This window comes from Homalodisca vitripennis, chromosome X (assembly GCF_021130785.1).
Source record: "Homalodisca vitripennis isolate AUS2020 chromosome X, UT_GWSS_2.1, whole genome shotgun sequence".
Taxonomy (NCBI): domain Eukaryota; kingdom Metazoa; phylum Arthropoda; class Insecta; order Hemiptera; family Cicadellidae; genus Homalodisca; species Homalodisca vitripennis.
The window spans coordinates 24,087,171-24,101,774 of NC_060215.1; the positions used below are offsets into that span (position 1 = coordinate 24,087,171).

The window sequence follows — 14,604 nt, forward strand, 5'->3', positions numbered from 1 at the left end:
CTGTATCTGAAACCTTACGCTCTTTCACAGACTTAACTCCTGAAGTCTGGAACCCACGTCTGAGATATGAAAAACCGTGCTCTGTGTTTTTAACTTCTTCGTCGCTGACTTTAGTGTATCTCTTCACAAAGTGCCATACAAGTGATCACATTACTGTACAACCTTTGAGTGTTCATATAACTTATATGGACAGTCAAAACTACAACTCAGATTCCGTCATTTAAACTAGTTACTACAAATAGGCCTACGTACAATGAGACTGTATGAATGATTCAATCACCGAATTTAAATTTGAAACAATCGTAAGATTCGAACGATTGTTACTTTTTTTTATTTTGTTGGTTTACTTCTTTGGCTTGATTCTAATCAATGTTACGATTACGGGATTCGTTACGAAGTGTGCGCTGTTGTTGGAAGGTTATAACCTCCTCCAAATAACATTGCAATCTTATCTTTTAGAAAATAATCTTTTGTGTTATGTTTTTTGAAAAAATATGTTTATATGATAAAAATATGATATGAGGTTTGCAATTTCTTATGAATGAGTGATTATGAATACTTTACGCCGCCTTACTTCTGAGTTCATAAATCTCAACCGTAGTACTAAAAATTACTTAATTACTATCAAGTCATGTCATAGTTCTAAACTGCTTGAAAATAGTAGAAATCATTGTTATTACATAAAGCTTGTCAATTACCACATTGACGTTAATCAATATAGTAGCTTCATTGAATTTGGAAAAAAAACAGTGAGAGATGAAGAAAAACAAAATATTTACAATAATATGTTGATTTTTGATTCGTTTTTGAGTGCAGAAGAAGAAAATTCTCTTTTGAATGAAATAGAGCCGTACATGAAGAGACTGCATTATGAATTCAGCCATTGGGATAATGTAAGTATATAATTTTGTCTTGCACTACTTGTAAAATAAACTGCTGGAGTTGCAATCCATTATTTCTATGCTTTTAACCAATTGTGCTCGTCCTCCCACAAAAACTGTACATGGGTTTGGGGGGGAGGGGGTGTTTATTACAAATAATGATGTATTAATATTGAAAGTAGGACCAACATTGTATTGTTCTATTTGCATGCATGCATCAATTTAGTCAGCGATAGCCTATATTTAGTTGATAGCTTATATAAACAGTTCTGTACTTCTTACCTTGGTCAGTACTACCTCAAACAGCTTTTCTTGTAGTACTGTACTTTTTAGATAACTATAGATCAGACAACTAGGCAATGCAAATTCACTGCAAAACGGTTTAAGATTTTCAAGCAGTGATATTGTTTTATTAACCATTTCACTGCCAACGTCTAGGCTCCAGAAGAGCTCCGACTGGTTTCTAGACAAAGGGCTCAGTTGTGCCTCTGATGAGACAATGAGAACACCTCTTCATCTATATTACACTGGATTTCTACTTGGTAAAACAGATGGAACTCTCTTATAGCCTAGATGTCTCTGATCTTGAAATAATACACCACAAAAACAACTATGAACTTTTCGTGTTGCTGAGTGTATGTTTTGAATACTGAAATCGCAACAAGAACTAAGTAGTATTGCCGAGGTAGTCTACTGTATCGGTCTTACTGGATCCCTTCAGACGGACTTGAACTCCAGATTCCAGGAGTCAGATCTGTGACATTGCCAGATATCAGAAGCTGCACTCAGCAGAATGTAATATAGAGCTGAGCTCAGCACTCACATTGGATTGGTCCTTCTCACCATAGCTGCATCATGTGCCTGAGAGAGCTAAAAATTGTTAAAAAAAACTTAACCAGAATATACCATTCCTTACCATTCTGAGAACAATGGCCACCACATTAATTAACCCTCAGGCAAAGGCGCCAAGTTTAGACACAACACCACATGTGCGGGTTGCATTAAATCCCATTTTATTTTAGTCATAGTCACTGTCATATTTCTTTATTAACATATTCTTCAAGAACAGTAATACTGTCACAATGTTAACAGATTTTGCTCCTAAAATACCTGTTTTTGCATTTCTGAAAAAATTAGTCAATAATATATTAAATATACTGTATTTATTTTGAATAAGCTATTTATATGAATAAAATTAATCAAATTTAATTTATTTGTTTTAAATATACTGACTTTTTTGTTAATAATAATGTCTTATTCTAATTTTATTTCTTTTAATTTAATTTAACAATTAATTTTTTTGATGTAGAATTATTGTTTTATATTAGAATACATTGTCTCAAATATATAAACTGAACAAAATAATCGTGTTTGTATACATCTGTCATGACAATTCTGTCTTTTCCGAATCATGGTACCTTAAAATGTACTCACCCGTAAAACTTCCATTGCTTCAGCGCTGAGAGAGAAAACTTATATTTTTCAAAATATGCAGAAAAACGACACCCTAGCACAAAACACAAAATGTCCACAATGGAAGATTAAGAACAACAGCACTTTTCTCTTGAAATTAACTATGCAAAAAAATTTAAACAACCAGTAATAAATCATTAACGAGATTTACAAAAAAAAATGCAATTGTAAATAAGACTGAAAAAACTAAAGACAACAATGATGAACAAGCATTCCTACAGAATTTACAGTTTACTCATTATCGTTTTATCAATTGTTCCAAATCCTATAGGCCTATGCTGGCTATTTTTACTGCGTTTGAGTCTCTGTCCCTTCTCATGAATATTTTATAGTTAGATATCCATAGGTATTGATAGTTCATTTTAGCTTTTACCAATCTTGAGTCATAGAATAGTTTTTTGAAGTATGGTATTAGATGTTCATTAACATACACCATAGTTTCCAGTGTATCCCTCACAAATACTGTACTCTTTAGTTTGCACTGTTTTGCTTTTTTTAGAACACTGTTCCGTTTCTGCCGGTTACTAAATTGAATGACAATAGGGCGAGGCTTTTGTGTATTTTTGGATGGCAGTCTGTATGCAGCCTGGATATCCTGATTCAAGACTATAGTTACATCAATAGCAATTGCCATACTATTTACCAGACTCAAAATATTTTCACCTGGCAACTCAGACACACCACCTATCTGGATGTTGCTGTTCCGAACACATACTGCTGTAACTCCTCAAACTGGATTTTTATTTTTTTAAGTTTTTTTTAATTTTAAGTTTTTAGCTACGAAATCCTTGTTTTGTTTTTCTATTTCATTCAACTGATTTTCAACAAACTTTAATTTTTTCACAAAATCATAAACTTTTTGGAACAAAAATCAACAGATATTTCTATTGGTTTATGGTTATTTTGCCAACAAAAACCTTATCACCGAACACACTTCACAAGTGGCGGGATTTTCATTTGCAGCACACATTTTAATTAATCACAGTGAGAAAAGTAAAAGAGACACAGACCGCGCGTGACTACAACTCGATGCGTACTGAATGCCAGAGTGTTTAGACACCAAGATGGCGGCTGTAGCCCTGCCCACTGCCGCACCATTTAAAAACGTCTGTTACTTTCTGGATAGCTCTTGTATTCAGTTGAGGAATTTCTCACTACAAATCATTTATGTTTCCAATTTGTTGTAGGTTTTTTGTATGTAATTTTATTTTTATAGTTTTATATATTAATTATTTAATTTTATATATCAATTGTTAAATTTTATATATTGATTGTCAAACTTTATACTTATTTTAAAATTGTATATTTGTTGTTGAATTTTATATTTATTGTAGAATTTTATACCTATTGTTGATTTTTACAATTATTGTTGATGCCTTATTCTGACTCAAGTTTTAATGCAGCCCGCTTAAAAAGAAAAAAGACTTGAAAAACCTGTCTCAAACTACTAAATAATGTTGCTGCAAATGCTACTGTTAAACCTCTGTATGATTTTTATTTTATTATTTAGTTGTTAGAATAGTACTTTGTTTCATGTACTTTTGATTTGACCATCAGGCACAAATAGAAATTGTCAATACTTGTAAAGTCTTACTGCAATAAACATGATTTGATTTTGATTTGCTCAACATTTTCTGAATTAACTATGTTTATTAGTGATGAAACTGTTGTCTTTTATATAATTCAAGTCTTTTACATTGTTGCCTTGATACAAATTCTTGTAGATTGAGGGAGGGGGAAGAAGACTGCCACCTACTTTTCAATACCTAGGTTCAAGTGGAAAAAGTTCAATATCATATTTTATTGTTTATAGGAAAAATTAATAGTTGTCAAAATTGTCATTCTGATAAATCCTTATTTAAAATTCTTAAAAATATGAGTTTTCTGTAGTAAAAGGATATTAATTTATTTTAAATTTAACCCTTAAATTATCACATTCAGGACTAAAAAACCTATTAGCCAGTGTTTGTGGAAAATTGGTTGTGGTGAAAATGTTGTGAATGTTAATTTGTAACTTACTGAAGTAACTAATAGTTAAAAACTTTGTTCAAGGCTATTCATGGATACAGAGAAACTGAGAGATTGAAATGGAATCAAGATAATACGAAGATAATCAATCGAGTTCGTGAATGTGCTTTCCTACCTGGAAGTCCCCAGCTTCGTTATGTGCATATTTTGGATCTTGCTGAAGAGGGTTTTATAAAACCGCACATAGACAGTGTTCGGGTATGTCATTCTCAAGTATTTAATAAGTGATCAAATTATTGCCATTCTGAGCATTTAAAGCTCATGTTTAATTTAGATTTAACTTTATATTAATTACAGATTAAAACAAATCATTACCAAACAAACGGTGTACCTTTATGTTTTAGTTTCAGCTATAATTATGGTTATTTTAGCTAAATTAAACGTTTTCCTTATAAATTTTTTTACATTTAAAAAATGCTAACTTCACTCTAAATGCAGATTTTGTGACTATTTATGTATTTCTGTTATGAGTTTCCAAGATTATTTGATTTAAAAATCACCTCTCAACAAGAATGAGGTATTACTAAATGACCACAAGGTATTATTGGATGTCCACAAGGTATTACTGGATGACCACAAGGTATTACTGGATGTCCACAAGGTATTACTGGATGACCACAAGGTATTACTGGATGACCACAAGGTATTACTGGATGAACACAAGGTATTACTGGATGAACACGAGGTATTACTGGATGTCCACAAGGTATTACTGGATGTCCAGTACTGAACTGCTCATATGATTCAGAGATGCCACCGAACTCATTAATGCTCTATACTGCAAGATAGTTATGGTTTTAATTAATGTGGGTTAGACTGTGGCTTATGGAGTTTCAGAAGGTAAACAAATTTTATACAAAATTTGATTTATTTTATTTTCTGAAACTATAATACATTTTTAAAATGTCAGTATATAATACATGTAGGTTTAATCATTTGTACATGATGATTTTAATTTTTGAAAGTTGCTCTGAGAAGGTTTTTATTGAGTTTCTCGACACAGGTTTTATTCCAAAGGGGAAAATATATTGAAAATTCAACAAAAGAATAGCTGAAAATGTAGGCCGCCTTAAACACAAGAATAATTTTCCTGGAGCCATTATAAATGAGATTAAACTAATATTCAAAACCTTATCTGAGACAAATTTATTGAGAAAGCGCCTTCATGTCAAAACTCAAAATGTCAATGACAGTTTGAATAATGTTTTATATGGACTAGGGTAGCAAAGAACAATTTTTTGACAGTCAGAACTCTAGAGTTTAGAGTATACAAAGGATTAAACTGTTTTAATGGTATAAAATCACCAAGTGGAAAATTTTAGAGTTGATTGGATTTTAGGGATAGTGGAAAATAATACATAAAAAAGTATTAGCAAAAGAGAATATGATATTGTGAATATAAAAGCGGAGGAAGACGACAGCGCAATATTAAAAGAGGAGGAAGCTAGAGCAGGGATATTACCGATATAGGCTACTGCTTATGAAGCAGGATTGTATTGATTTAAGTAAGTCAATGCAGCTGTTTTAGTTTTTTGAGTGTTCTGCAATTTTTTTCACACGTAAGGAACATTTTCTCAAAAACTACTGAAGATGTTGGGTTGAAATTGTTTACACTGTTCATACCATAGATCCACACATGCTGAGTTTTTCATCATTTTAAGCAATATTTCAGTTTCATAAAAAAATTATACTACTAAAATTTCAATTTTAAAAACTGAATTTAATAAAAAATTACAAATCAGCCATTTTTTTATTATTAATATTAACTCAGCATACATCTAAAAGGGTGATAAACAACTGTTCAAACATTTCAAAGCCATAGGCTTAATAGTTCTTGAAAATGTATTTCTTACAGTAGCATTATGAACATACGCCTTTCCCTTTCCCCTGTAGAGGAGCTGTTGGACTCTGAAGGAGACACTATAAGCCCAATGTGATCACTGTAAATGAGGGGCTGTCACTTAGTTGTATGTGAAGTGGTCTGGTTGAATATAGTAAACTCTTAACTATCCATGGGTAGTCATGCACTATGCAGATTATTTATGGTATTGTAGTAAAAATGTTAAATAAAACATACAAGAAAGTGCTTGAACATTTCTTGGGAATATTAAATTGATCCAATAATTTCTCTAACCGAAACTCATAACTCATTAGAACCAGAAGATGCAGAAGCAACACTACCGGTTGTTGAAGCCTTGTTTCCACAGTCTTTACACCTCCACTCCTTGTTTAGACGCAAATTCATCTTCCCTTTAACTTTGATACAGCTAGGGTGCGCTAAAGCGTCACACATTCCAGAACACTTAATGGCATTCGTGTCATCGCATTCCTTGATACACATGGCACAGATCACATGATTAAAAATAAATATATACACAAAATCAACATATGTCACAACACGCTGCTACGTGCACGAGGAAGTAACCTAGAACCGTCGGAGCGGTAACGCATTTGCTCCTATCTGATCGAGCTGAACATTTTTATAAATTCTGTAGGTTTCATTGAATTGTTCCAGTTAATAAAAATATCAGTGTACGAAGCCTTGTTTCCACAGTCTTTACACCTCCACTCCTTGTTTAAACGCAAATTCATCTTCCCTTTAACTTTGATACAGCTAGGGTGTGCTAAAGTCCGTTCAAAAAATATTGTAACTTTTGTGTTTATTCAAAAATCATTTATTTATTCATCAATCTCAATTTTGTTCTCTTCAAAGTAATCCTCATTAGATATTATACACTTGTACCAGTCCTCAAAGCACTTCAAAAAGTGTTTTGTGGTCTTGTTCAGCTCCTCCTTCGATGTCGTCTTTGTCTCGTCAATTGTAGCGTAGCGTCGTACTTTTATGGGTCTCCTCAGTTTCGAGAAAAAGAAAAAGTCACAGGGAGGCAGATCTGGGGAATACAGTGACTATGGCATCATTAGTGTGTTTTGCAATTGTGGGCAGGGTCGTTATAGTGGTGCAAAAGTCAATTTTTGTTCTACGACAAATCCGGGTGTTTCTGGCAAATTGCGCATAATATGCAGATAATAATCCTTATTGACAATTGAACCCTGTGGCAAGAACTCATGATACACCACGTCCCTGCAGTATAAAATAAACTGTAAGCAAAACTTTCACGTTCTACCGAATTTGGTGCACTTTTTTTGGTCTTGGCTCGTGTGGCAGCTTCCATTGGGATGATTGAGCTTTCGTTTCTATGTCAAAACCATAAACCTATGATTCGTCACCGGTTATGACCCTCTGAAGCAAATTTGGGTCATCGCTGATGGAGTTCAACAGCTCATTAGCAATGATAATAATGCCCTGCTGTTTTTGGTCGAATTTGAGCAATTTTGGTACAAATTTCGTCTCATGCCCAAATCATTGGTAAAAATCAAATGGCACGTCCCATTAATCAATATGTTTGATTTGACTATTAGCCAATTCTTCACTTTACCAATGTTTTCGTCTGTTCTTGACGTGCTTGGATGTCTGGCACGCTGTTCGTCATTCACAACTTCTCGTCTCTTTAAGAGCGTTTTGAACCACCAATAAACATTGCTTCAGTCCAAAATAGCTTCTCCATAAGCCACAGTCAACATTCAGAATGCGTCTGTGCACTTAATTTCTTTTTAACACAACATTTGATCCATTTTTTTTCGAATAAGCACAAATCGAAGATGAGCCATGACATGTGCAAGCAAATCAGCTGTCAACAATTAACTGAACATTTAAAATGGCCGAACTTATTGGCATAAGTCAGAGAAAAATGTGTACCAACATAACGACACAAAAAAATTGAAAAAATGAATATATGTAATCTGTGGAAATTAAAATGTCGCGATATTTTTTTAACAGACCTCTTATAAGTTCACAATGTTACCTACAGTGGAACAACAAAAATATATCGGCTTTAGAAAAACAGTGATGCCAGTTGCCTGAGAAACCTTATTTTTAATCAAATGATATGTTTACATATGCTAGGTGCGTGCTATGTAATCAAATTACTTTAGATGACAGAACTTCATTACAGTAGTTAATTGTAAATTAATAAAGTTTCAATATTTAGAAAATTTTTAACAGATAAATTATCTCCCTCTTATATTTTTTCAAGCAATAAAAAATTAATACAATTTTTACTTGTTTAAAGTTCAGTGCTGGTTTGGCTGATACCTTAGATTTCAAAAGATAGTTAATACTCAGGTTTTGATGAACTTGCACAATCCACAAACTTACTAGAGTACTCAATAGGCTTTTTGATTACTTAAACACAAAGAATCCTTTTGATAATATTTTAAGGAACTATTAATACATTGACTGCGGGAAAGGCCAATTGGAGTTTGGTCTATCTGCCGCATTTGCAGATAACGCCATATGGCGCTCTGCTCAGCTCTTGGCGGGAAATTATAACCAGTCGGTTCCTGTTGTTACTATTCAGTTCTTTGATATAATTAGTCTTGTAAGGCCATACTTAGAGGTTATGTTTTTATATTCTTTAAGCCATTTTTTATTCAATTAGTAGTTTTTTGTGAAAATGAGTCAAAACAACAAGAAAGAACCTCAACACCTGAATAATTTAACTAATAATGAAATAGACAGATATTATTGTTCTGATTCTGGGTCTGAGGCTTTTAGTACTGATGTGAGTGATATTAACAGTGATGATAGGGTATCTGAGTTGGATTTAGACACGGTACATGATAGACAGACAGACATTGTAACAGGTCAAATTACGACATTTGAATATTCGCGGGGAATTGGCAGACTGTGACGTCAATGAATCGGCAGACTGTGACATCAGTGAATCACATGTTGTCGGAATTGAGATTTATTTAATAACGAAGACATTTATTGAACTTTATACGGGAAAAGATTTGATTAATTAAAATGAAGTAAACATAACCAAAATTCGTGTTTTACAAAAACATTAAATAGAATTACGCAGAAGAGCCAATTGTGGTATGAATGACTTGTAAATTTATGACGTCATAAAGCACATGTTGCTAAAAATTTAAATAAAAAGCTTTGAAAAATTAATAAAAAGAAAATAGAAATACTTAAATTGATTAATTATAGTAAACGTGATAAATTTCGACAATTATAAGAAAGAATTAAATTAAATTAAATTTATTCGTGAAGACGCTGATTTGAACGAGAGAAGTGATGAGTGTTGTTTTGAATCAGTATCCGTCGTATTATACGGAGATTCCTTCTTCTACCATCAGACTCGAAGCAAGGAGGTTGTGTTAGTTCTCCTGGGAAAGTAATGATCTGTTGTATAGTATATTGAAATTTAATCAAGGATGGGATATTGTTTAGACTTTTAAAATTATCAAAGCACTGCAAGGTGAGTGAGTTTATAATATTGTTGAGAGTGTGACATTTAATAAACTAATCTCGTGGTCACTTGCTTTGACTTTCTTTAAATATCCCTTTTACAAAAAGTGTGGAGTGATGTTAAATTTTGTAATTATTACTTAATATATTTTGGAACCCTGACATACACACAGACTTGTCTCTGGTGATAACACCAGAGACATTCAAATCTAATAATTTTTGAGTAATACGAGGAAATACAGCTAGCATTGGGCAAGATGGCGACCGATACTATGATGAACAACATGGTATAACAACGTGCCACTGGTGACAAGGCGCGTACAACTAAACATGGTGAGTGAATAATTCTAAAGAACTGACTTTCAGCAAATTATCGTAACCAACGTGGGAGTGACACATAGCAAATTGGTGTTATAACCTGGGACTCTCATCAAATTTACACTCGCATCAAATTTGACCTACATCAATAGGCGCAGCAACGAGCGGTCCTCATCAAAAAAATTGACATCTCATCAAATTTGGCTTACATCAACATGTCTTCAGCTGTAAGTAGTCCACAACTGGATTTATCTTCCACAAGCCAAAACACTCAAACGAAAGTAAATAAAGTTTCCTGTCCTCAGCTAGATTGGAATGAAAATCCTGTTATACAATAATTTATGCTCATGGAACCAACTGGTCTACATGTTGATATACCAGGTGCCAATACTCCCTTAGACTTTTTTCTGCATAGTATTATAAATGAAACTAATGCTAATGCTGAGCATGTCTTTTTATCATCAAGTATGACAGAAAAATCTCGTATAAGCCAATGGAGAGACTTGAAACTTCGTGAATTAAACAATTTTTTGGGGCTTTTATTTCACATGGGAATTGTAAAAATGCCTCAAATTCAAGATTATTGGAAAACAAACAAACTTTTTAAGACATGCTTTGGTGAGTAAGTGAAACGGAATAGGTTTTTATTAATATTAAGATGCTTACATTTAACAATTGCTGACTCCTCTAGCAAATGAGGCGGCCAGACCTGCCGCTACCAAATATCTGCCTACTAAACTCCCCATGGGTAACAAAGGAATGGTGGTAAGGAAAGGACAACAGACACAACACACATGTGTGAAGCTTGTGATGGGAAGCCCACATTGTGCCTAGTGGGATGTTTCCAAAATATACCATGAATGAACATTATCAAAAACCTATTCTGATATTTTTTTGTTTTTCTTTTCATCGCATGTGTCAAGTAAGGCATTTTTTTCTTAACAGTCAATGTGTTATGCTTATAAATATTTTATGGATCAACACCATCGTATGTATATAATAAATGTTACAGTTGTTACAAATAGATGTCAGATTATATTAAATACTAATATATTGTACAGTATCTACTGTTGTCTATTTTGTATCCAAAGGAAGATTGTACAATGTATTGGGAGGGGTTTTTAACTGTTTGTGTCATGGTACTCCCATTTCTTTTTGTACAAATTCAGATATAAAGTTCTGTAGAAAGTTTCAAGAGTTTTACTCCACATTTTAGTCCTAAAGAGTTTTAGTTTGTATTCCACATTAGTAATAATAATGAATTTTGTGACAACAGTCATGCAGTTTTAAACTAGTCACATTAGCATACAACATATTTAAGACAATTTACGATCCTCATGACAAAGAAATCTTTTACATGTTTACAAAAACAAGTTAGGCAATTGCCAAAACTAAAAAAATTGGTTCTATTCCAAATCTCTTAAATGTCGCCAATTCATCTATTTCAGATACATTTTGATGTTCTTACATTTCTTAATTAAATTAAAATAATGTATTTAGATTGAATGATTTTATTAATATGTAGTTTGTAACCAGTTTGACTTCTATTAGAATAATTATATCAATTTTATGATGGTGCGTAATTATGGAATGGACATTAATAATAATAATAATTAATGTCTACAAAGGTGTTAAAAGATATATTGAAGATCAATTATTTCGCCTTAAAGCATTTTATACTGTCAACATAATAATATAGCACACTCATTCATCTTAAGGTTTCAATGCAGTGTAGTACACTAACCTCTCACCAGTGGTATGGCTAACATATTCATTGCCGCACAGAACTGTCATACTGGGGTTATGCTTCCAGTAGTTTATATACTTCGATGATTGTACATAACAAGGATAAATCCATAGTTATTGATGGTTTGTTACAGTTCTGTGGAAATACGATAGCTGGGCTAAGCCTTCTTACTGATTCTGTAATGCGACTTGTCCATGACAAGGATAAATCCACGGTTATTGATGGTTTGTTACAGTTCTGTGGAAATACGATAGCTAGGCTAAGTCTGCTTACTGATTCTGCAATGTGACTTGTCCATGACAAGGATAAATCCACAGTTATTGATGGTTTGTTACAGTTCTGTGGAAATACGATAGCTGGGCTAAGCCTGCTTACTGATTCTGCAATGTGACTTGTCCATGACAAGGATAAATCCACGGTTATTGATGGTTTGTTACAGTTCTGTGGAAATACGATAGCTGGGCTAAGCCTGCTTACTGATTCTGTAATGCGACTTGTCCATGACAAGGATAAATCCAAGGTTATAGATGTTTTACTAAAGCGTCGCTCACTCTACATCATGAGGTTAGTGTTTACATATATTAAGCTAAATATATTAAATCAAATATCTTTCTTACTCTAAACAATTTGCTTAAAAGTAATTTGAAATTAATTAATACTAACAAGAAACATCAACATTTAGACTAGACAAAATATATCACTATTTAATTTGACACTATTAAGATTTAGTGTTAAATTTGAGATCTAGACCTACAAGAAACAAAGACTTTGAATAATTATTTATACAAAATTAGATGTAATTAATAAATCAGAAATATTACTCAATATTATATTAAATTGTCAGTTTACTACTATTTTATATTTGAATAATTTACAAATACATTAGTGATCGTGTATTAAATTCCAAGATATTTAGCTTGTTTTAAAGAAATATAAATTGAATATAAGAAGTGAATTGACAATCACATAAATTTTAAACATGAGATTGTATAAACTAATCAGGAACTGGATACTGAAATTGTTTAATCACTAAAAATATTTCTAATTGAACTCACATACTTTGAAGATGATAAATATCCAAATTTTACACTCCCAAAATGTTTGGCACGCTATCCACACTCTAAAGAATTCTTAGTAGATTGATTAATTTTCTATCATCCAGCATCCTCTGGTAGACTCCTTGGCCATGCCTTTGCCACCAGAACTAATTTACTCATGTTGGTGGTTAATATAACTCATCAAAATGATTGGTGGGTCAGGAGATATGTTTGGAGGTAACTATAGAAGATGGGGAAATTCTCACAATTATATAATGCTTTATGAGGATGATGCCTGTGGAGGATAATTTACGTCGTAATAAAGAGACTGCAGAATTTGATGGTTCTGGGTCAGAGATGTTGAATGACTGTGGGAAGTGCATGCAGAAGATTAGGTCTCCAGAGAGTTCTAGGAAGAGTAGCACATGTTTATCTACAGTCGGGAGGAATGGAAAGTTTTCTGAGGAAAAGGCGGTGGCATGAATGTGTTACATTACACAGGCCTACTGTATAAATACCTACTTGTTCAGACTGGAACCAATGTGGCTGACTGTCATACCACACCAAAGGTGTTCCTCTGTCTTTGTTGTATGAAAATGCCCTTATTGTTTGAAAACATCCACTTTAATTGTGCCAAAAAAATTAATTTCACGGATTAATTATTGATTGATGTTTCCATTAAGCTTCTTATTATAGCCAATTCTGTCAGGTATGTAAAAACCGAGAGCTCTGTGACTAGTTAGAGAAACTTGGTGGAGAATATGATTGGTTTTGCAATGGAGCATGGGACTTTTCATCATTTTGTTTATTCTACTGTATATAAATTTAAAACATATAAGCTCAACACATAAACAAAATAGACATTAACAAATACCCACATGTGTACCTTTTTTGTTATTTTGTTCACTAATAAAAAACTTCAATGACTAATAATGATGCGACATGGATTGAAACTTTAGTTGTCATTGACTAAAATAGTAAGTTTAAATTTTAAAAAAATATTTGTTACATGCATTAAAATATATTTATTTTTGCAGGGATTCCGTGAGATATGACTACACACATGAGATTTTACCCAATCAGGAGTCAAAATTCAAACAAGAACCTGTTATTAAGAAACGACGGATCTCAATAATTTGCAGAAATGAACCAACTCCATCTAGTTAACGCAATTTAGTATTTTAAGTTCAATTTATTTTTCTGTAAAATATTATTACTCCTTCCTAGTTGTATGTAAAATACTAAGACTGTTATAGATATAATGACTCGCCTTTGGCTCAAAGCTGCCTGCATGTCAAATTGCTGTTTCTTAGAACTCGAAGTATTGTACCTATATATCAGTAAGTGAATGAGTCAGTGAATCAGTTTCACATGCAGCTGTATATGTTACATTTAAGACAGTTTTATTAAATGTCCAAAAAATTCATAATGTACAAATATTTTTGAATATGTTATACTTGAACTTAGTGTGATATTGTATATTAAAGTGATTTTCTGGTGTTTACATGATTTCCAGTGAACTGTATCTGATTAAATATTAAAAATTCAGTATTTGGCCAGTATGTCATTCTTCACTTCTGCAAAAGGGTGTCCACGAAGAGTTGCTGGAATATAAAAGCAAAGGTCAAGTTATTTATCATTTTAAAGTCTCAATACAACAAATATAAAGAAATTTAAAACTTAAAATTTTATAAATTTAAAGATTTTGCATATTGAACATTAATCAAGCTATATAATGCCATACAGGAATGGGCATAAGTTTGAATTTAGTTTATATAACTTCCAAAAATTATGTGTTACGAT

The 14,604-nt window shown here is 32.6% G+C and overlaps 1 protein-coding gene across 2 annotated transcripts; it reads left to right on the forward strand.

The window, feature by feature from the left end:
• Window positions 1-344: 344 nt before the first annotated feature.
• Window positions 345-14,310, forward strand: LOC124368791 (alpha-ketoglutarate-dependent dioxygenase alkB homolog 7, mitochondrial). Of its 2 annotated transcripts, XM_046826163.1 has the most exons (4): window positions 352-893; window positions 4,407-4,580; window positions 12,204-12,328; window positions 13,839-14,310. In XM_046826163.1, exons 1-4 carry the CDS (start codon window positions 552-554, stop codon window positions 13,966-13,968), a joined length of 771 nt encoding a protein of 256 aa, XP_046682119.1. In that variant the 5' UTR covers window positions 352-551; the 3' UTR covers window positions 13,969-14,310. The 2 variants fall into 2 exon arrangements, with proteins under 2 accessions (XP_046682120.1, XP_046682119.1); XM_046826164.1 differs by lacking the exons at window positions 12,204-12,328; window positions 13,839-14,310 and adding an exon at window positions 11,898-12,071 and having other exon boundaries at window positions 345-893.
• Window positions 14,311-14,604: the final 294 nt, after the last annotated feature.

What these genes read in the sequence shown, in the direction of transcription:
- LOC124368791 (XM_046826163.1), top strand. Translation starts at nt 552, where the DNA reads ATGAATACTTTACGCCGCCTTACTTCTGAGTTCATAAATCTCAACCGT. An exon ending in AATTCAGCCATTGGGATAAT is followed by an intron (nt 894 to 4,406) that starts GTAAGTATATAA and finishes ACTTTGTTCAAG; the next exon opens with GCTATTCATGGATACAGAGA. An exon ending in CGCACATAGACAGTGTTCGG is followed by an intron (nt 4,581 to 12,203) that starts GTATGTCATTCT and finishes GGTTTGTTACAG; the next exon opens with TTCTGTGGAAATACGATAGC.